At 38.8% G+C, this 23879-nt stretch overlaps 1 protein-coding gene across 1 annotated transcript; it reads left to right on the top strand.

The window, feature by feature from the left end:
* Positions 1–147: 147 nt before the first annotated feature.
* Positions 148–23604, top strand: fech (ferrochelatase). Its single transcript, XM_066710930.1, has 11 exons — positions 148–391; positions 1933–2044; positions 4237–4356; positions 4624–4772; positions 7360–7494; positions 9953–10059; positions 12948–13046; positions 13551–13658; positions 15123–15287; positions 17746–17805; positions 20136–23604. Exons 1-11 carry the CDS (start codon positions 352–354, stop codon positions 20268–20270), a joined length of 1230 nt encoding a protein of 409 aa, XP_066567027.1. The 5' UTR covers positions 148–351; the 3' UTR covers positions 20271–23604.
* The last annotated feature ends 275 nt before the right edge of the window (positions 23605–23879 follow it).

The following is a 23879-nucleotide window of genomic DNA, read 5'->3' as shown; positions in this document are numbered from 1 at the left end:
AAAGTGTAAATAATGATGTGGGCTGATAAATATCTGAGTTAATGTGATGCAGTGTGCCTGTCTATGACAAGTCAGAGGTGTTGCTGCCTGCAACCTAATGTCACCTTCAGATCTCATACAAACGTGCGGGGGGTGGGGCGTTTCATTCAATTGATCCTGCCCACCCATAATGTGTACTTCTGTCAGTGTTACTAGAGAGCTGGTGTGACACTGTCTGAGAAGCATAATTAATACTGAATTTAGGACCTCAGCAGACATTTACAGAACAGATATACAACGACAACCAGCTAAAGAGGAACTAAATTCCTGCAGTGGGTTGAACAAGGAGGGACGCATTTAATAAAACACAACATGGCAGTCTTGGGAAGTGCAAGTCGACTATTATTCCAATGTAAGTTTTATAATGGAAATAACGTGATCAGAATACTTTTAAAATATACGTGTTTCTGCTACTAACATGTTTTTTCGGACAACATAAGATCGTAGCTAAATATTGTTGTGTTGTGATGTTCACTGAAAATAATTATAGCCACTGAAATGCTGTGTCTTGAGTTGCATAATGATGTTTACTGCTTTTGTTTTAACAGCAGCGTGTTCATATTTATAAAGTGCATTGCATGTATGTTTGATTCACGTAATGATACATTTCAGTGATATAACAGATGTATTGTCCCCCATATCACGCAATACAGCATCGCACGCTTCGTAGCAAGAAATAAGTTATCTTAGCACCTAGCTGTCTGATCAAAAAACAAATAAATTCCGTTTTCGGTATAATGGTTTAATTTTGCGTTTCGTAAGTCAAACAGCAAGTCTGGGTAAACACGATACGTTTCAAAGTTTGCTGTCATGTTTAAAAAATAACTACACATGGCCGTTTTTCGTAACAGATGGGCGTGTTTTAATTAAAACTGCATGTATGTGTGTGTGTGTGTGTGTGTGTGTGTGTGTGTGTGTGTTTGTTCAATGTAGATGCTGTGATATAAGCGATCTGCACAAGATAACATACCTGAGGATCGTTTTAATAATGTACTGTGAATGAAATATGATGTTGCTATTCAAATGTAATAATATACATGTATTGCATCAAAACCGCCAAGCTGAATAATTTGTAATTTGCGTTATGTTGAAGAATATACCAACACAAAAACAAAGGTATCGAAGCTGTGATGGCCTTTCATCGTACTGCATATCCTTGTATAAACTTGCCATTGAAGTTATACAACGTATTGTGCTGCTTGCATAACTAGCCAGTTCTGCGTCTGCGCCTGCGGCACACGAGGAGAAAACCAGGAAGCGCGTCGCGTTCGTGTAGCGCAGATCTGCGTGGGTCTGCGCTGCTCCACCAATGGGATCGGTGGAATTCTGCAGATCTGTGCACATCTGCGGACATCTGCGCTACACGCGACCGCTATACCGTATCGAGGAGAAACACACAGTTTGGTTGGCGAAATATGTGCTTTATATCGGACGTCTAAAGCAACCATAATGTATTTTTCAGCACAATATGTAAGATATATATGAGTACTCGCATACAATTCAATGCATGCCGAATTTCCCAGTAATATATACATCGTTATTTTTCCAAATTACAGTGGGTTCACTTTAAAGACACTTTAAATGGCAGTGCTTACTGTGACACATACCGTATTTTCATTGCAAAGCTGTGGGACTCCCTTGTTAAGACCAGAATGAACATATTGCTAGAGCCAAACTTTCTGCTTTGTTAGATGTGTTTGGGGCATTACAACATACATGTCCTCATTATGCCCAAGACCTTGTGTTTGATAGACATCCTTGAGAGGTTTAAAAGGTAATTGACATATGTAGCAGCTTAAAAATATGGAGACACAATAGTTTTACAGATCAGATTTGCAACATGGAGAAAGACATTTTTGGAAAGAGAGTTCAATGTACCCTCTTTCTTTCCAGATGTCAGATGCAACAGTGGCAGGAGTTTGTGTGCCAGTAAGCAGTACAGATGGCAGTCGACTGCCTCTGCCGCCGCAGCAATGAAACTATCTCCGCAGGCTCAGGAAAACAGGTGTGTTTGAAATGGGGACTCTGAATTGTATAACTTGAATGCCTAATGATACACATTTTGTGTGGGGACTTACTTGTCCACGGGTGCCTATACCTCCACAGTATATCATATCAAATGCTGCAGTCTTAAAAGCAGGCTATATAAGGATTCAAGGTTTGTGCACATTGAAACTGTAATGGAGGTGTTTCAATGCTGACGTGAGACTATGGGTCCAATGTATTTTCAAAGCCCTTCAGATGTTTTTAAGTGCTTTCCAACATTTCTTCACATCGAGAATTTCTTATCATTCCTCTACGAAACACCCTCCCTTACTCTCAATTCAGATGAACCTGCTCATGATCGTCTCAGCTACTTCAGAACTGTCACATCCGCAGGTGGAGAAGTTCAGGAATAGGTTCATTTTATTTGGATTGGATTGGCAGGGTTGTGGTTAGAAGCGGTCACTTTAATGAATAGGTGTGAAAACAGTCTTAAAAGTGTTTGAAGAACATTGCAAAGGCATTGGATACCAAGTCTGGCCAAAGCTGATTTATTGCTGAAGTAGTTTGTTGGAGTAATCGAGCTGTTGGTTTTACTTTGATTTCCTGACAGATGTAATGAAGACAAAGTGCAGATCATGGTTGAAAACAAAGATAAACATTAAAAACTGGAATGGCAATCTTTATTATCTGTTTTAGAATTAGAGGGATTGTAAATTAAAACGATTCAAAGTTGGTTCCTTTGCGAGTTGTGCACAAATTGCTACTTTTGGCTTTGTAGGATTTTACTGTAGAGGTACTGTCATGACTTATTTAAGGTGGCTTTAAAGAGTGCTGGTTTATTTACAAAACAAACAAATATCAACACAACAAAACATTAAAATCATTACCAGGAAAGGCTAAATTAATACAGTATTAATCAAAGCACTCCAACTATCCAATAAGTAATTACACTACCTCTGCTTTGTACCAGTATGTAAATGCAGCCATTGCTAGCAAATACAGAAGACTAAGGAAACCAGTTGTATTGCTTGACACCAGCTTCCTGCAAACATTGGTGCCTGTACCTGAATAAAATATATTTGTCCTTGATCCACACTGGGTGATCTCATGGAGGATGGTTTAATAATTAACTGTATTTATAGTCTTTTTATAGAAATATACTGTCAAAGATTGTGTCCTGTGTTATTCCATTGAATTCAAGCCTACCAACTTGATGCAGCTGTATGTAAATATGGCTTGGCATAAACTCAGGGTTTAATGACATTGCTCTTTTGGTGTGAATGGACATTTTCTGCCTGCCTATCATTTGAATTTGCATCCAAATTGTGCCCAAAATGAAGCTGAATTTGTATTTTCATTGCAAGCTATTGCTATTGCCACCAAAGCCCTTTTTATGTGTTGGGAATAGGGATTTATTCTTATCAGGCTGGTGATCATCCATTACACTTGCTTCTTTATTACGCATCACAAGAAAAGGCTAGGGAATAACTGAAAGGTGTCCTACATTTTATATTGAGACCACTGTGCCACTGCTTTAAGTGTATCATCGCTCCCAGAAGAGAAGTGCTCCAATTGTGTTCCTCTGGACTAGTACATTACTGTGTAGGGAGGGTTGTTTAAAGTCTCTCTAGCTCAGCTGGTTTTGAAGAGCCAGTGAAGAACCACCAGCTTCTGCTGTGTTCATCTTCACTCCCATGATCCTCTTAAGCACCAATCTATTTATACACCTCCTGTTCATGGTTTGAAGGCAAGAGTTGGGCTGACATTTAATTTGCACGTCCCCTTGGCGCTACATGTCTACATGTCTGAAAAGAAAAAGACTTGTTCAGTTTATGGTCCCTCTGTCTATGTTCCTTATTACGCATGATATATAAATTGTATTCTAGCCGTGGGATTTGAGACATTTTGATAGTACCAGTGAAAGGGGATATTTGGAAATTGAAGAATTCAGAGAGGTGTTTTCCAGGAACTGTGGTATTTTTTGCACACCTCCACCAGTGAAGGGCAGGCTTTCACAGATTTTATCTAGTTAAGTTCTTTCTTTAATACATCTTATTCTTCTTATTCAGTCTTCTCTTTATAGTAAATCTTACTATTAAGTCTCTATAGTGAATACAATTCAATCACTTGTGTTTGCCTTCCTCCCAGTGCCTCTTTCAGCGTTGTATGATGCCATGGTTTAATTTTGTCATGTGATTTCAACTTCAACAGGAATCCCAAAACTGGAATTCTGATGCTCAACATGGGGGGGCCCGAGAAACTAGATGATGTCCATGATTTTCTGTTTCGGCTTTTCATGGATAGGGATTTGATGACGCTTCCAGTACAAAAGTAAGGCGACTGCAGAAGTTATCAGTCTGTTTTGTTTGCTGATGTTAATGCATATTAGGGGAAAGCTTTGTAAAATACTACACACCCTGCAATACGTTGAGCAAAGCATTTCTCACTTCCAAAAAATGTGTGTAACATGTTCTGTCAGAGATGGGTGTTATAAACGACTTCCCCTCATAGAATTATATCACACATCACATCGATTGTATTACTTCTTCCAAGATTAAACCAGGCCTTTTTCTTATTTTTGTTTCTTGCAACTAACAGTAAACTTGCCCCGTTCATTGCCAAGAGACGCACACCAAAGATTCAGGAGCAGTACAGCAGAATTGGTGGTGGTTCTCCTATAAGGATGTGGACCACTCTGCAGGGGGAAGGCATGGTCAAACTGCTGGATGAGATTTCTCCAGAGACAGGTGAGATGACTCTTAAATCGGTACTGGACAGAGTGACCCCAAAAACAAAACTAAAATGGTAGCACTGCCCTTCCTAGCTGCTGAAGTATATGCCCAAGCACGCACGTAAAGGTTTTTGCTCATCCGGTTCCTTGCGTATGAAACGAAGCATGACAGTGGTAGTTATATATTCCTTTCCTAACTGCCTGACACCTCAATACTTTCCAATGGGATGCAACATGGTGTAATGTATAAATAATCTAGTGTGATTTAATTACAAACAGTACAACTGTGCACATTGGTGTGCCTGGGACAACAACTGTCTCTCTTTTATTTTAGTTTCTTCAGTTGAAATGAATGCTACATAATTGTACAGCTTTAAAACATCTGCCCTTGCAACACCATTTAAGAACTGATATTATAGCAAAAGGCCCTTGCAAAATAATCTGAATGGTAATAGGAAGGTTACTGTCTTTGGTAGTTTCCCATTCTCTGTCTGCAGATAAAACCATGAAGATTGTGAATCAATTAGAGAATAGTGTATACATCCTGTTTTTCCAAGGCTTCTTTTTGAGTTAAGTGTGGTTGTTTGTACATTCATTTTTACTGAATGTGGTGTTTTGATTTATTTAACTGCTTTTAAAAACGTTGCTGTGGTAATAGTGATAGTGATGGTGACTTTTCACACCTCGATCTCCTAGAGAGGTTAGGGTTATTGCGAATTTCACAGAGCCTTTTGCAGGCGGCTGAACTTTTCAGTCAACAGACTTAACACATTTTCTTACAGCTCTAAACAGCAGTTTTATTCAGAAATGACTGCTGTTAACCTGACTGCTTGATGTGGGCAAAATAAAAGAAAAATAAGCACTTGGGGATTTTCACACTCCCACTGCGAAAGAATAGATAAAGTGGAAAGACAGACCCTGGGTCAAACTCATTCTGTGAAACTACAGCATCAGCTGTACTTGCCCATCTCTCTCTCAACACTTATCTAAAGCCAAGCCTCGCAGCATTACTGCTCCCAATTGTTTGAAGCTAAATGAATGCAGTAATCATCCACTGTTTTTAGGGATCTGTAGGTATACATTAGAAATGAAAAAACACACAACAGATATTCAGTTTTCTTCTTCCTCTTCTGCTTTTATTTGTAGTGCTGAGGATCAGTCATATAGAAAGTGAATTTTCTCTTGGCTTCATGCTGATAACATTGTGACCTTGGCAGGGGATCAACTCTGAGTCTTGGGTTGGCTGTGAAAGGCTGATAGAATGGGTCTGGCTTTTCTCGCAGTGCCACAAATGCTCTGTGTGAAAAGTCACCCTGTGAAGTCACCAACAGCCCAGGCAAAGTGGCCACAATCATCGGCTGACATCTGTTTAAGGCAGAGCCTATCTTTGGAACTCATCTCTGTCCCTAGAACGTATTGATTGTTTTTGCTGAAGTGGGGATATCATCAGGGAGGGGATATTTGACATAGTTTATGGATCTATCAGTGGAAAAAAAGAAATATCATGATGCTCTTTAAGAGTGCACTGTTTTGGCAGTACAATTATGTGATGCTCTCCTTTTGCAAACAGGAAGAGAATATACACACTAAGAAAGAACCACCAAAGACCAATGGTTAAATAAAATGACTACAAAATGTATCTTATACTACTATATTTGAGTGAAAACTGATGTCAAATATATCAGTAATAATAATAATAATAATAATAATGTATGGTATGCAAAAGGAGTTTAATAATATGAATAGCCCCACATTTTAAGCTCTTACCTATTTATTTCCAGTAATGCTAGACATCACTATTACCATTACAAATATAAAGAAAATAGATTCCTGGCCATTTTAATCTTATTATTTCTGTTTTTGTCAATTAGTTGAAATTCTAAGAGTAAAACATTTGAATTGTAGTCATGCCATATTAATCTTTTCATTTGTTCTTCTTAAACGACTAATGCAAAGCTAATAGAGTTATGAGGATGTTAGTCTGCCTTTGTTCACGAGGTGTCGGTTAGACCTCGGCTTCTGCCCTGCTCTGATAGTCCAAGGCTGGGTGTCGAGGGTCAGGTGTCTGTTGCTGATTAGATACCACGAGCAGCCTGGTGTTCTTTGGCTCCAGTGCGGGCTGGGTCATGCTTCTCCCTTGATAAACCCAGACAAGGCCTCTTTATCATCACTCTGCATAAGAAGATGCTGAAACAGCTGCTGCATTGCTGACCTTCTCATACAGAGTTTTTTGTTGCTGTTGTTTTAAAGCTCTAGCCCTCCCAGTAACAGATCTCTGTGAAGGAAGATTGTTAGCACGATTCACCCTGGTTGTTGCTGAATGTGTTTTTCTTCTCTAATCAATCGATCAATCAGTCAATCAATTAGGGATATGCCTTAATCCAAGATCATTTACGTAAAATCCTCACTTTACAATACTGTATCACAACATTACACAAGTGCATTTAAATGGTAAGACTGGATGGCTGTGAATTAAATTAATCCCCATCCTTTGGTATGATTCTCTTCTAATCTCCACTTTAAGACAGTGCCTTATATCTTTGTGCTCCTATTTCTGTGTCTGTAATTCATTTTTTTCCATTTTGTTTCTTTTTCCTATGAAGCCCCTCATAAGTTTTACATTGGGTTCCGGTACGTCCATCCACTGACCGAAGAAGCCATTGAAGAGATGGAGAAGGATGGAGTAGAGAGAGCAATAGCTTTCACTCAGTACCCTCAGTATAGCTGCTCTACCACAGGTAAACCTCAGACTGGCACAGTTACATCCAAAGAATAGTATCATATTCATTTAATTTAATTTAATTTTCTGTAAAGCTGATTACTAAAAGGACAGTATTGTGTAAGCAGATTTAAATTGCCTCAGTTTAACTAGATTCTCCCCTGTGAGACAGAATAACTTCTCAAGATAATCAAAGCCTTATGTAACTCATGGTTTGACTCATGGTTTGGGCAGTAGGTTCAGTCTACTAAGGTCACCCATGTGGAAGAATTGTATTATTACACAAAATAAGGAATAAGGCTTTTCTAGTCCTTACAAATACATATATTGTATACAGAAAAATGCAATTTATATTTATATATGTATCATCGAAATACTTCACATTATGCAGAAAACCGAACAGAAGCAAATCAGCAACTGTATTATAAAATTATTTGAAACGTCAGAAAAAACTATTTGCATCTCAGCAAATGACTATTTAAAATACTTTTTCAATACAGATCTTTAACCTGGAAATGATGTTTTCAGGGCTTTGGTAATGTAGATGAAAATGCAAAACAGTAATTTTAATTCATAAGGAGCTTCTCGTTTCAGCCAGGTGTTTAAAATGACAGTTGTGGCTAGAGTGTTGGTTTTATAATTTTCATTATCCAAGATAATTTAATAATACATTTTTATGATTAATAATAATGAAGAAGAAGAGCATGATTTGCGGTGAAGATAATAATGTTCTTATAGAAATAGGAGTGATAAAAGCCTTGGTGCCTGGCACAAAATGTTTTACTTTCTTCTAAAGACAAAAGTTATTTTTAAAGAAACTATGATGAACTTTTTGCAGCAAGTATATTTTTAAGTCTGATGCTTTTATTCTATTACATCCAATATTACACAGGGAAACGTCAAGCTTAAACATTATTAATGTGTGTTAACGTATATAAAGTTGCAGCCAAAGTTGTTAAATTAAATTTAAATAAGTATACTTTCCTAAGGATTTTGGCTAGTGCAGTTTTTCTTTCTCCCATTGTAATTATTAGGTGTGTCATTGAAAAAATAAAAATAAGACTTGGTTTTCCTGGGTTGTGTCTGATGATACAGAGGGGGTTCTGGGATTTGTTAGATTTGGCTATGTCAAAGCGAGGGAAAGTTACTTAAAGAACTGCTCCCCATCACCCTCCCAGTCATCAGTATGCAAGTGCCAATGAGCGGAGCGGGAAAGAGACTAATGTGACCGGATCCGTATTGTGTTCGGTAGCTAGGCAACGACTGGAGTGCGTACCTTGTTGTGCCAAACGTGAAAACAAATAATTCATACTCCTATTTTCAACATTGTTTTTAAGTGCATTCAATATAGCAGACTAGTAAATATATTCATAAATAAAACTGTTCAGTCTCTAAATGTGCAGAAATGTAAAATAGGCTACAGATGAACAATACAGATAAGCAGATTTCTGTCAGCTACAAGAAGTTTGGACTTCAGGGGGTGGTGGTTGAAGAACTGATGAAAGTGCATTGAAAAGCAAAATGTAACACTGCACAGTGTGCCTTGCCAATTCAAAGTGTGAACTCCTGAAACCTGACAGGTTTTTAGTGAACAAAATCCCATGTAGCTTTGCTGATGTGTCACACAAGCCTGTAATTGCATTAAACTTATACAAATCCAACCCATTTCTAAAAAGGATTGACCAAACTGAAATTTGAACAAGCTATATATCTTGACTATATCTATCTGTACAGTGTATAGCTGTGCCTCCTAGTACACTTCCAGGTGTTTAAGGAGGTGTCCAGTGATAGAAAGATATTTTGCTCCCAACCCATACTGTCCTTTCACCCCATATACTTGCTAACTCTGATGGGAGGGGGAGGGCTCTTAATGTTGCCTGTCTGTTTCTATAGTCTTGTAACAGACAGGGGGTGTTTTTTAACCCTTGACACACCTATATCTTCCCTTGGCAATCTGTACCCTCATGTCAATGCACTGAAAGAGTGCTGTCATGCTCACGTGATGAGCTGCTGTCTGCAGAAAGGTACATTTTGCTGGTTTATCTCCAAATACATTTGCTTCTGCTCTTCAAATTCTTTAAAGATTGCATTCTCTCCTGTATATCATGATGAGACTTGTAATCTCACCCTGCCAATTGCCTTGCGTCTCCCTCAGTCAAGCTGCTAGTTAGTGATCTTTTCATCCACTTGTTACACTTGCCACCTTCAAAGGGAGAGAAGATCACAAACGCTCGAGTTTGGTGTAAATTGGATGCTCTGATAAGAAGGTTTCACCTTGTGGAAAGTATTTACAATTTCATTTGAACCTAAATCTGCCAAGAAATTGCCGGTTCCATTGCTGAATAATCACGTTTGTGTATTGAAATAATGACGACCTCTTTTTAGTGTTGCATAATCTATACTGGTAGTTACGGTATTCTTGATGTTTTCTTTATTATGGTACTACGTCATGTTTTCTGTGTTTCTTTGCTGAACAGGCAGCAGTCTGAACGCAATCTACCGGTACTATAGCAGCAGAGGAGGAAAGTCAAAGATGAGCTGGAGTGTCATTGACAGGTGGCCCACTCACCCTCTCCTCATAGAGGTAAGCATGTGGGGGGGGACAGGTCAATCCCACTTTGGTAGCAACAGATGCGTCCCACTTAACCTGTTCTGAAGCTTAAGTACATCCAAAAATGATCTCTCGTTTGTAGCTCATGAGGTTAAATTAGTTTCCAATTAAGACAATTTAATCTCGAAGAACATAATTTTACATAATGATGCCGGCCCCAGCCCCCGCAGAGGTGTCCTGCAGCTGTTGAGGTGATGAGAAGAAGGTGCCTTTTTCTGTGGGGAACTTTTATTGTCTTACAATGAAATGGTCTCTTGTCATTCGCTTGTAATAAAGTAGATATTGGCCGAAAAATTTAATTCCAAGGCTTTTGCTAAGAGGACAAACGGTAGTCATGGAAGCTTAAATATATCTAACACGTGGCACTTAAACACCTGTTGCATTCACCAGGGAGTAGTTTTTCTGGGTAAGAGTGAAACTTTAATGTCATAGGAGAGTGAAGAAGGCTGTGGACTAACAGACTGAGATTATGTTTCTCTTCAGAGTCAGCTATGTTTTCTTGAGCTTGCAGTACAAAGGGAAAATAAGATGCAATACAAAATGACCTGTTGCAGTGTAGTGTAGTAAGTGGAAAGCCCACTTCAAATTCACTGAATTGAATGATATAACCAATATTAATGTTCAGCAAATACAAGCTTATTCATTTGGTGGACCTATAGTACATTCGCTTTCATTCCAAAATCTGTTTTTATTGAAGAACAAAAGTGTATATAGAAATGGCTACTGCAATACTGAAATTATTTCACAAGTGGAATATACTTTTTTCCATTTGAAAATGAGCCTTGGCATTCTGAGTTAAAACTCTGTGCTAAAATTAGCCTTAATCACAAGGTTATGAAGCACCACGGTTATGTATTATTCAGCTATTACCAGCATCACCCCATAATTGAGTTGCCCTTGGAGATGGTGATGCTTATGTGAGGGAAGGTGGGACTCTGGAGCCTGGATACACAGCAGTGCTTCTTTTGCTGATGAAGAGAAAGAAGTCTGATACAATCATTAATCTATCTAGAGCCTTGAAAGTTGTCATTAAAATACAAAAAAGTCTGTTTCTCTGCTGTTTTTCAGCTCTAAGGAAATAAAATTGGCCTTACACTTACCCTGACAGCTGACATTCACATTGTCGGGAGCTCAGCCCTTGTCGAGGCATTTTTTGGAGGACATTTTTGTTAAGCGTGTCTGTGTTTCATACCTTTCAGTGAACTTGGGGATTGATCTTACAAGACATGGCCTCGATTTGTACATGCTTTTTCTGAGTGCATGTCCTGGTGTTATTGAACCCTCACTAGTTTTGTAAAATCGGGTGTATTGAATAGGCTTACCTGTCTATTGCAGGTGTGGGAGGGCTGGTATTTCTTCATTAGGGGGTTCACAGTATGATATAATCAAGTGGCATGACATAGGCTGTTGTCTTTCGCAAGGAAGAAACACTATCAAATAACATTTAATTCAGTGATGCTCTCCATCTTTAATAATTGAATATGCATTTAAAAAAAAAAACTCCTACTTTTTATATTATTGCATAGAACACACATTTTATCAATTGCTCTCCAGAACAATGATGTTCTGCAGTTTCTCTTACTTTGTTTTTCCAAGTAGCAGAACAAAGTTAATTCTCTAAAGATGATCTGGCTATTTTTCCTGTCCCAGGGGCGCAGGGTAATTTTAGAAAGTGTTGGGTCGAAGGAGACAATTATGCAAGGACCTGTAACTATAGTCACAGCAAATGAAGAACTAAGATGACGTATTTTCAATGACATGTAGGAGACGGTTATTTATACCCAGCCGAGTACATGAATAATCTGGACTGGCTGAAATCAAACAGCATTTGTTTTCTGCTGACTAACAGCAGGTCCTAGAGAGTTCACCCTTTTATACTGTTATTTAAAATAGATTAAAGGAAACATAGTCATCATATCAGATGTATCATATATGTATACACACCTATATATGTATGTATATCTATATATATAGATATACATATTTGTTTTATGTGACAACAGATCAAATAAAGATATTCACAATGTATTTAATAAAATGTAGCCATACACTTGGCTTTAATGAATACTGGAGCCCTTGAAGGCAGATTTTTCCTCATGTTTTGATGTATACTGTGCCATGTCTATAAAATAACTATTTCAGAAGTGAGATTATTCTGTGGTAGCACGGTGGCACGGTGGTTAGCGCTGCTGCCTCACAGCTCCAGGGTCCCGGGTTCCAGTTCCGGCTCGGTGGGCCTGTCTGTGTGGAGTTTGCATGTTCTTCCAGTGTCCGTGTGGGTTTCCTCCAGGCACTCCGGTTTCCTCCCACCATCCACAGACATGCGAGCTAGGTTGATTGGTCTCTCTAAATTGCCCTGTGTGTGTGTGTGTGTGTTGCCCAGCGATGTCCTGGCATCCCGTCCTGTGTGTATTCCTGGCTTGTGGTTTCATAAAATTGGATGGATGGATGGATTATTCTGAGGTCTCATACTGTTTCTCTTCAAATTACAATATAGCAGCTCTGTGGGAGACTGAGGTCAGGATTCTCAATAGGCCTTGTCTTTGTTTGCCTTCTGAATTTGATGCAGGGTGAACTATTTTGTTGGTAGATATATGGGCCCTTGCAACTCATCCATCTTGTAACTCATTGTGGTGAAACATTCTGGTGAAAGATATTTTTTGCAGTAATTTAAGACAGCAGCCACAGTACCAATTTGCCAGGAGGACAAACACATCAATGTGAAGGTGCAAAAGTTTTCAGCCATGAATTTATACTATGCCACTGACAACTGAAATCATTATGTCCATTTGGCAAATTTGGCTTTTTTGTTTCCACTGCTGATAAAGTTTGTGGCTGTAACATGCATTTTTTCTTCTCAGTGTTTTGCAGAACATATCCTAAAGGAACTGGAAAAATTCCCTGTGGAGAAGAGGGACGATGTAGTCATTCTCTTCTCTGCACATTCACTGCCAATGTCTGTGAGTACGATGAACCCCAAGAAGCATAGTTTACAAATTCAGAGTGCTTTCAGTGATATAGTGGGTGTCTAAGGCCCTATGCCTATGGAAGCTTTTCATTAGGAACATTTAGACCCATTTTCCCAAGTGTTCTGTTCACTTAACTTTCATATTATTGTCTACCACTTTTCCCTTGAAGAAATACTTGTTTTCTCAATACCCCATTGGTGTATGATTTGTACATGCCTAATTATTATGTATACATATTGTTTCACTTTTGTTTTGCATTATAATCATAAATTATGAAAGGTTTCTGTTTCAGAATGAGAACTCCTTTTAGTCACCAGACAAGTCCAAACATTTCTTGGACTGTATTTCTCACTTCTAAGTGTCTGTTCTTTTTCTTGTTAAACTTTGCTGTTTTTAACAGGTTGCAGTTGTTTTGTGTTTTTTTGAAGCCACAGGCTACAGGAGTGTTCTGTGTTGGCAGACAATGTCTGACATTATCAGGGTCTGTCTCTGCAGGTGGTAAATCGGGGGGACCCCTACCCGCAGGAAGTGGGCGCAACGGTACAGAGGGTCATGGAGAGGCTGAAGCACTGTAATCCCTACCGCTTGGTGTGGCAGTCTAAGGTAACACCACCAGGCAGAGCATTAGGGATCGGTTTCCCAGTTGGAAAGTGTGGAGTGCCGTGATATTAACTAGTAACACTAACTTTGCTACTGCAAACTACTATTTCCTTCTCATCCTGTGCTGGAGCATGACTAAATGATCATCAGTAATACAGTGTCGGGGGTCTGGATTGATGATGTTGATCAGCTGTTCACTCATTCTGGATGGTGGAAGGAATAGTCAACAGCTGATCAATCTGACCTCTGTGATCTACTCTGTAATTAAGCACCTGTGTTCCTCTCTGCAAAGGTGCAGGCCTTCATTAGCATATACTTTTATTTTAGTGTAAGAGAAATGTTACAATAATTACACAAAATAACACTGCCGCTTTCTCACTGCATGGCTCTTAACAGAGCAATAAACCAAAGGTCTTTAATCCAATCCTCTGATGTACTTTGTCATACCAAGCATCCTAATTGTTCGCTTGGACCAAATAACAATGCCATCCATACAGAGCAGACTGTTAGAAAATTCTGCAATGGGTCCGACTCTACACAAGAGTCCTGCATCAACTGGTTAAAACACTAGGGTGACCATAAGCCTTTATAGTGACCGGGACAGTTTGGAACAGGACGGAAATGTTAAAGTTGCCCTAAAATAGAGCAATGTGTAAATGTAGCATTGCATATGTGCCTAGATTATTAGTGCTGTTTAATTCCAGTAAGAAATAGTCTTGATACCAAAAGGCTCTGTAGAACAAAATGAATAAATGCTCACTGTTGCGAATGATGAAAATTAAAGATTAACTAATACATTATTGCACGGTTGTATTGTTTGCTCAAAGCTGAAAATGTAAATGTATCATAAATACCTCGAGTGTAACAGTTTTAAGGTTAAAAAAACAAAAGTTGATCTGAGCTTGATACCTTGTTTGCAAGAAATATAACAATCATTTGCCTTGTATATATGCTTATGTGTATATATAATTGCCTCCAAATGTAATCAGGAACATATTGCATTTAACTCCGTTTCTGCTATGATTTAATAATGACAGACAACAAATACCAAATGCACACCAGCATTTTCTTAGCTAAATAATGCTGTGTATGTGTAGTCTCTCTCTGTGTTAATATGACACAATATATCCTTTTCATATAGACAGATCACATGTGGCTTTGACATGAATAGGCAACAGTTGAATGGATATCTGTGTTCTGATCGGAGATAAAACAGTACACCAGCAGAAAGGAGTTAATTGGTGCCACCTAGTGGTCATCTCCCTGCAGTTCACAATCATTATTTCAGTGGATTTATGGAGGGGTCTTCTGCCAGCATTGTATCAAGTGCCAATCATTTCCTGTTAATTCTCATTTTCTTCTTAATAAAGTCAAGAGAAAAAAACAAATTGCTTCTTTTAAAGCTTGATGCAGGACACAAGTGAAGCGTTCTTACAGGTCTATTCCCCATTTTCCTCCATATACAAGGTGGGCCCCATGCCTTGGCTAGGTCCTCAAACAGACGAGACCATTAAAGGACTGTGTCACAGGGGGAAAAAGAACATCTTGTTGGTCCCCATTGCCTTCACCAGCGACCACATTGAGACCCTGCATGAGCTGGATATCGAATACTCCCAGGTGCTAGGAGAGGAGGTGAGGAGTGCCTTTTTGTCTTTTTTTTTATTCTCCCTCTTGTCCCATTTTCAAATGTCACCTCCACACATTCCAGGAAGTGATCTGGAGACACGGGAGTGCCCTCCACTGAGCTCAGTGACCAAATCCTGCTTTCGCTCGATATTCCCGATCACTGGGGGTGGTCTGGCTGTTGGCCTGGGGAGAAGGGAATTCAATAGGAGTCGCACAGTGTGCTAGCTCTGACCTGGGATTGCTGCAGCCTTATGAAATCAAGTCAATAGTGGCAACTGTGGGGGGCAGACATGCCCCTGACGGTAGAATAACCAGAAAACACCATGCTGTATGTGCTTGAATCAGGTGGGAAATGATTTATGAACAGTATGGCGTATGAGCAGCCTTGCATTTTTGAAAGTGAAAACGAATGTATGAATAATCAAACTGAAAACGATGAAGCAACTTTTAAGTCTGCAGAGTAGAAACGGCAATCTACCATAGCAAATACCCACAGAACAAAAACAAAAGACCTACACAAAGAATCGTGAGTTTTTTTTTTTTTTTTTTAATTCTTGTTTTGTAATATTTAAACCGTGTCTGCCTACAGGACATTTCTGTGGAGAACCTTGGGTATCGATGGAAATACAGGAAATAATGAGTTGAACACAAACAAAAATATTCCTTTTGGACATTTTGCTGAGGTGTGGAAAAAAAAATGAAAGGTCTTCTTATAAAATAGTGAATCTGAACTTCCATATTAGGCATCCTATGTGATGTGCAGTCATCACCAGTGAGCCATAAAAAAGTAATCTATTTAAAATGATTCGTTCAGTTTAGCTTCCCATTAAAGAAAATCACATGGCATTCATTTAATACTCAATCTCCGAAGTACCTTTAAAACGATTAGGATACATTGTTTCGTTAGACTTGTATTTAATTGCTGCAAGTATGTGATGTGTTCCAATATAATGGCAGATGCAGATTACCTTTATTTCAATCTTGAGGCTGGTGTCCACAGCACTGCCACCTCTGCCGGCTCCAAAGGTCATCAGAATAGTATAGAACTGAGCATAGTAAGCATAATCTTGTGCCATGCTCTTTGATATTAAAGACCTGCTTGCCACGTTTAAATGCGGATTCAATTTTGAATGAAAGGCTGCATTTTCTAATCTGAAGGGTGATTTTAGTTTCATTCAGGTAAAATGGCTCAATTACGCGTTTCGGGGTCTGATCGCTCAGAACAAAAGTTTCCGAGAAGCCCTTGAAGAGGCAAAACAAAGAAAACACACACACACACACACAAACCTTCTATGTATTTCTTGTACACTAAATATTGGCAATCTGTGTGTGCAGGCAGTGGATACAGTATGTCTCCAAAGAGATTAATTTTTCACAGGTCAGCAGGATGCTATCTTGTCTCCCTGAGTGGTGCCAGTGCTGAGGGGGAGAGCGCTTTTCTCAGATTGGTGTCTAGACTGAGTCTGCTTTGCCCAGAGGCCGACCCCCTGACCTGCCGGCCCAAGGGCAGCACACTAACCACAAATCCATTTCAGTGGTGCCAAACAGCACCACGGCCACCATCCTCACATCGATTTCCTCTTGCGGGACGAAAGAAAAAACGCGGCACAGTTCTGTACTGCAGCTGTGGGGATTGGTCTTTCTGGAGGTGTGCTACAAATGTGATATCCCTGATGTTGGGAATTGCCAGCGGCTCTTCTGGCTCCTGTGCTAGGAAAGCTCTAAATATATGTATAAAGAAGAAAAAAAAGCTTTCTTGGATATAGCAGCAGCTGGTATTGTCTGCGTTTTCCCGTCATTTCGTGCGGGCTGTGGATTGTATCAGATGTGCAGCATCATTATCTGTTCATGTTTCTGGCTTCGATCCTGTGTTGTCCTGCTGATTTGCTATTCTAGTAAAAGCTTTCTTCTGGAAATGCTGCTCAGAGGAGACCGTAAGGAAGAACGGACATTTCTCTGAAGTTTTTGACACTGGTGCAGTGAAGTGCTGCAGGCAAAGCCATCCCCAGTCCTTTTCCTCTGGTTTTGATTGGGTGGAACAGTTAGTGACCCAGCTAATTAAATCCACAACACACTACGACCAAGCAGGATATACAAATAAATAAAGTGAAACAGTTGATTTATACCTCCCTTGCTAAATAAAAAAAACAAAAACTGAACTGTACATTTTTAATTGTCCAATCAGAGATGCATAGTTTGTGGATTGGTGGTGTGTTTTCTTTTCATTGAAACGGGCTTTGTTCTTTCTGTGTGGGTGTAAAAGCAATATTATGGCTACTCATAACCCCAGTCTTCAGAGCTCTGGTGTTCTGTGGATTGAGAGAAAAGACGTGAGCACCCAACAAAAAGTGTGAATTGTAGCTGCAACTCTCTTCTTTACAACTTGTTTTGCGACTCTTCCGTTTTGTCTTTCTTTTTTAACAAAATAAAACCAGATCAAATAACATGTCTCTCTCTGTTGCAGTGCGGTGTGGAAAACATCAAGAGAGCAGAGTCCCTGAATGGAAACCCTCTCTTCTTTAAGGTACGCATTATACAGCCAGCAGCAGATCTTAAATGTTTGATTTCCGAAGTCAGCGTGCCAGTGCCTCCAGAAGTTTTTAATTTCTTTGTCCTGGGGGACTGGAGTGAGAATTTGTTTGCCTTGTCATTTGTGCTGACATTTGGTATAAATATATTATGCACGCTCCCCCTCAAAAAGAAAAAGCTCCAAGCTCCCGTGTTAGAAAAGGGCTCCCTACAGCTGTATTCAGGCGATGAACGGCGAGATGATTGTTATTTTCCTCTGCACAGCTGCCTGTGCGCTGCAGACACAGCCACTCTGCAGTTCTTGCAGGCTGCTGATGGGTAACCTTTAATGTTCCTGGTTTTCATTGCCTTTTATATGGCTTCATGTAATGTAGTAAGATGTTATCCTACTGGGGAGCATTGTTATATTGTACAAGCCAAGTCTCAAAGTGCTTTCATGTGATGATCAGTGAGGTCACTTACAAACTAGGTAAATGCAGGAACTTGCAAATACAAAAATAAAAAGCTTTAAGATCGTAGTATGTTAAAGCAGCAACTGTACAGCTTCTGCATGATCTTTTTTTATTTTTGGTGCATGTGTTGGTAAGTATGAAATATTCTGCTCTTGATTCTGCGGAGATTGTTACCAAAGTCAACATGCAGTACAACAAATACACAAAGACTAAATTTCCTAGCGAAAGAAGACTGCTTATATAGTCTATTCCTTTTAGTATTATTACTTTTATCAAATAGCTAAGTTCCTATCCGCTAATCGAACATGTTTTGTGTGAAACTTCTTAAGTTTGCATAAAAAGTAAATGTGCATTTTCCAAGCCAAGGTGCGTTTCCATCCAACTGACTTGGATGGACAAAATATGTAATACTGGCATGTGACACATAACTGACTACATCGACGTATGAAAAATTCACCTCTGTCGAACTTTAAAACTTTTGGCCCACTTTTGGCAATTCATTCGGCATTTGCTGTTTCCATCAAGCCTGTTGTAAAGTTTTCTTATTTGACTTATCGGGAAAAGAAAGCTTGATGGAAACTTGACTAATGATGTACAGATTGAAAACGATTTTTGACTGTACTGCCAGTAAGTCAAGGATACAATATTGGATAATACATATTTTTTTAATGACTAGCTAATATCATTACTGTTTTGTATAGTTTTACTGCTTTGAGGAATGTATTCAAACCAGTTTGGCTGAAATGTTGGCTTTGGTGTAGATTAACATCTGCTAGTATTAATTTAGTGGGGGAGGAATGAACTACAGGTATACATTTCTTGATACAGAACCCATATGGCATATCTTGTGTTAAAAAACAAGTTGATGTCTGCTGTTTGAAGAAGATTTTGTTTAATTTATTGTATTTGTTGGATAATACTTTATGGGGTTATGATCTTCCTACATAATTTAACAGCATCACACTCCAAGTTTGTAAAGTTTGGTTCCTGAACAAAATCTTAAATGTTAAACGTGCTGTGAGTGGATACATCTAAAGCCCTCAAATCCCTTTACATCAAAGTTCTCTTCTCGGATGTAACTGCCCTTCTGTGTGTGTCCTGTGGCTAAGAAAAGGCTGCTTTCCTCTGTCCAGTACAAGAGTTTCCTGGAAAATGTCATCAATAAACCAATTCTCTCCTGTGAGCTTAAAAGGTGTGCGAGTTATAAAAAGTAACAGCCAACTTGCAAGGTTTATTATGAAGCCACTAAATCAATCTCTGGGTTTCAGCTGACTCCGAACCTGAGCCAAGCCCCTCGAGGCCAGTGACGTCAGACAAAACCCCTTCATTGAATTAGAGGCCGAAAAACACAAACATGACCAGGTCTCTTAAGGAGGAAATCATGTTACTGAGAAGCTTCATCAGCACTAATCCCATTGTTTGAAGTATCGCTTATGGAAATTGGAAGAGCTTTGAAATGAGTTTGGGGAAAGTTGCGCCATTAGCGTTGTCTGGCCCCATGCAGGATCAACGTGGTTGTCTAAGCAGATGAGTTGGCAGACTTGTCGGAGTGATTTAAAAATAACTCTCAGGGAAGAAACTTGTTTATTTCTACCGTCACTAATTGATACAGTGTTTGAACCCAAATTTTGTTCAGCTTTGAAATGCCCAGTCTTTAACTTAATTTGGCTATTGTTTTGCTTTCACTGAATTGATAATGCTTAGGAGCAAGGGGCTGGGCTTTTGCCCAGAAACATCCATATTATTCATGCATTTAAAAGTGTTTGCAGCGTTTTGTGAGATCTGGAGCCGATCCATCACTGAGAGATTGAGTGATAGACGCACTGCAGAGTTTTCAACACTTTTTTTTGTGTTGCTTTTCTCTGTGTTTTAGGCACTGGCGGACTTGGTTCACTCTCACTTGCAGTCCAAAGAGGCCTGCTCCAGACAGCTGACCTTGCGTTGCCCTTTGTGTGTCAACCCAGTGTGTGGACAGACGAAAGAGTTTTTTGCCAGCCAGAAACAATAACTTTATTCTTTGATCTGTGAAGGTAGAAAGAAGAATGAAAAAAGAAAACAACTATAAATGTGTACACCGCTATTTAAAAAAAGAAGGAAAAAAAAAAGCATTAAACATGCAACACACCAGTTTGCCTTTCCTCAGCCATCAGATTTCCCCAAGTCTTATTATACCATCTTCTTGCAGTTCAACAGCAACAATAATCAAAACCCAACTATATTTAAGCATAGAAACGAAGCAGAAAATCCCATAGGACAAAAATAACCAAGGAAACAAGGGGGGAAAAAGCACCTCAAGTCATGGGCTTCCTAATTAAGCAGAAAAGCTGCAAGTGAAATAGCAAAACTCGTGCAAGATTTCTACTAATTTACAATTCTCTGATAAAGGGACCCTCAGCATCAACACTCTCATTCAGAAGTCCCCAAGTACAGTCCTAATCAGATTAATCTTGGATAGAGCCATTATCAAAACAATGGTTGTGTGAAGATAGTCTTTTTCTGGTAGATTCCCCCACAACAAACACATCTCACAGAGGACTACCGAAACAAGAGGAGTGCAGCGTGCAGGACATTATCATCCTAATTATTATTTCATTTGTCCCCTGATACGCACACAAGTGTACGACAAAGTTTTTCATGGAATTAAAACTCCAGTTTACAGAACAAAACCAGATTTTCTTTAATCAGAAAATAGGTTTACTTTACACAGAATGTTTCCAGGTGCTTACATTTGTAATCATTTTTTAATTTAATTTTGTGAATCAACATGTCTGTTGAGCCAGGACTTGTCTCACTTCAGGGGGACACTGTGAGTCAAACCTCTGGCAACTCTTCCTGCATTGACTTCAAAATCAACTCCAATGTCCACCCAAAGCTGGTTGAAGTCTTACGCTGTCATGTACAGTAACATTGCACTAAAATAATTTAAATAAAAAGTGTTACATATTTTATTTTATTTACTATTTTAACCTCTTTACAGCTGTGCCTTTCTTTGTAGTTAGTGATTTTCCCCTTATACAGAACTCCATTACCTAAAATTACCCTTTCAGAACAGGGTATCGAGACCCATTATGCAGTCCAGCAGTATGAGTATTCTCCACAGACATTTTGCTCATCTTTATGGAAATAACTATTGTGACTTCTAGAATTAACACTCAGATGTTATTTTTTATTTTTTTATTTTGTACTTCTGCTAATTTTGTAATGTCATTTCTCATGCATAATGTGCTCAAGCCAAACTGAGAACGTCACTGAAGCACTCCCATGTAAAATGAAAGGTGCATCAAGATCGGTTTTGTGCAAAAATGAATATTTTCACAGTTGTGCAGAGCTTTCCTGGGCTATTTGTTAAATTAACCATTTTAATTTCTTCATACTCTTGTGCAGCCTTGACTAAACTGTGCTTAGACAACAAAAATATTGTACAGGCGGACAGGGAGACCTTGTTGATCAGCTTCTGTTTTGCATCAAAACTCGTGACAGGAGAAAAAGGAAAGTGCAGTGTCTACCTTGTCTGTATACTGATGAATTAATCTCTCACTGATGAAGCTTAGAAAAGGCCTGCTGTGTTTACTTCAAGTCAATTAGGAGTTGCCATTAAATCTTTCAATCCCCACATTGAAATTCATAGGATGGAAAGAGAGCAGTGTGTTGGAGAAGGAGTTGAGATATGGTTTGAGAGCAGGGTTAACTATGTTCCTTGGAGAACCAGAATCTTGCATATAATTCATCAATTTCTAAACATCTGGAACAAATAGTTATATCTATTTCAGCCTAGCAACTGACTAATTAATTTATAAAGGCCTCAGCTGAACCAAAAAAACTAATGAAAACAGCTCTGCGTACTTAGCTGTGGTTGAAACTACAGATGTTTTAATGAAAATGTGTTTGTCATTTGTAATACAGTACAAGTAAAAACTGAAAAGAATAAGGTAAGTGGTAAAAGTACAAACCCTCATCAGATTCATCGTGTGTCGTTAGTGATCAGAAATGTAAACCTGTCTGTTATGAGCTGACACACTGATAATCTTATTTAGAAACACCAGCTGTCAATTTTGTATTTGGTCTTTTTTTTCCCTATGATAGAACAAAAATGCCCAATTGGCAAACATGAGGATTTTTCATGTCTTCCTTAAGAACAAACAAATGAAATATTTTGGTTGTTCATTGTATCGAGTAAATGTATCACTTTTTCAGATGCTTTCTTCTTTTTCTTCTTCTGTTTTTTCTTTCCCAACACAAAAGCATCCACTGCGGTAGCTGTTGGTGATTAAGTTGGGTGAAATTGGTTGTCTCAGAACCAATAAGTCCTGCCTGTGAAGCGTGCTATAGCCAAGAGGTGGTCAGTCTGTAACAGGGAGACTGGGAAGTGAAAGATGCTGACCTGTGAGCCACTGTACCTCCTGGTAATTGAAAAAGCCAGGGAGGCTGTTTTCTGGCACCGTGTGACCCCTAATTGAAAGCACTTCAATTGATTTCTCTACCTTGTGTGCTTGTGGAGAGAATGAGGGAGAAAAAGAGAGAAGGGACGAATGACTAAGAACGAATGACCGAATCGAGAGAACGAAAGACCAAAACACACACACAGCGAGAGAATGAGAAACCAGGCAATGAAGGAATGACAGGATGAAATTGTAAGTGAGCAGGAGGCAGGAGAGGGGGGGGTGGAAGGATTGAAAATGTGAAAACGAGAATAAAAGTTCAGCAGAAGGAAGAGACAAAGAAATGGAAGAAAGGGTCATCATTGCAAATATAATTGTTTATATCACACTTGCTGTGTAAGAAAGGTGTAATCCCATCCCACTGTTTAAAAAAAATCAGATGTAATATAGTGCTAATGAATGGGTTCAAAACACTTCTTATCTGTATTGTTAAAACTGAAAAAAGAGACTTAATTAAATGAGGACTTCCATTTTTGTCAGCTACTTTAATGTGTCCTGTAACAGCTGTCTGCACTCCTATGTATGTTTCGTGACTTTAGACTTGAACTTTTACAAACAAGCTCAAAAGAAAAAGAAAACTATGAGAATGTACCCTTTCTGTTAAGCTAGAAGCTGAAAACAGTAGCAAATCAACTTGGAACAGGTACTCCAGTAAAACTGAGTGATGGTGCACCTTTTCCAGCCACTACCTTGCTTTGAATGTGTGCATTAACAAGACTTTCTCTGCTTACAAAGTCTCTGGTGTGAAGCTTTCATATCAGTCACCACTGGGAAGCGATTGCCATGCAAGATAAAACATTTTAAATCAAACTGTACTAGATATATATAAAGTAGTGTACACTGTATGTGGATGCATCATGATGTTAATTATTAATGTAATAAATATTTGACTGCAGTTTGCAATGCTTGTCTTCTTTAAGAGTGTTTTTTTTGGGGGATGGGGGTGCCATAGTGTTTTCTCAAACATCTTATTTCATTATTTTATGTCAGTTTGGTATGTCTATATGTTTGCTAGATGGAACTATGCAAAATGTGAAATTGTGCCTCAAAGATGCAATGTGATTCAAATTAAATATACATAAATGGCCTTTCTGATAATAATAATCTTATTAAGTAGAGTTAATATAATCTTCACAGTCCTGTTTGTTATTTTAGTATTTTTCTATAGGTTAATTGAC

This window comes from Amia ocellicauda, chromosome 8 (assembly GCF_036373705.1).
Source record: "Amia ocellicauda isolate fAmiCal2 chromosome 8, fAmiCal2.hap1, whole genome shotgun sequence".
Classification (NCBI taxonomy): Eukaryota; Metazoa; Chordata; class Actinopteri; order Amiiformes; family Amiidae; genus Amia; species Amia ocellicauda.
Note: the sequence above shows the minus strand (reverse complement) of the source record. Positions and strands in the feature narration are given on the sequence as shown.

What these genes read in the sequence shown, in the direction of transcription:
- fech (XM_066710930.1), top strand. Translation starts at nt 352, where the DNA reads ATGGCAGTCTTGGGAAGTGCAAGTCGACTATTATTCCAAT. An exon ending in TGAGATTTCTCCAGAGACAG is followed by an intron (nt 4,773 to 7,359) that starts GTGAGATGACTC and finishes TTTCCTATGAAG; the next exon opens with CCCCTCATAAGTTTTACATT. An exon ending in CTCACCCTCTCCTCATAGAG is followed by an intron (nt 10,060 to 12,947) that starts GTAAGCATGTGG and finishes TTTTCTTCTCAG; the next exon opens with TGTTTTGCAGAACATATCCT.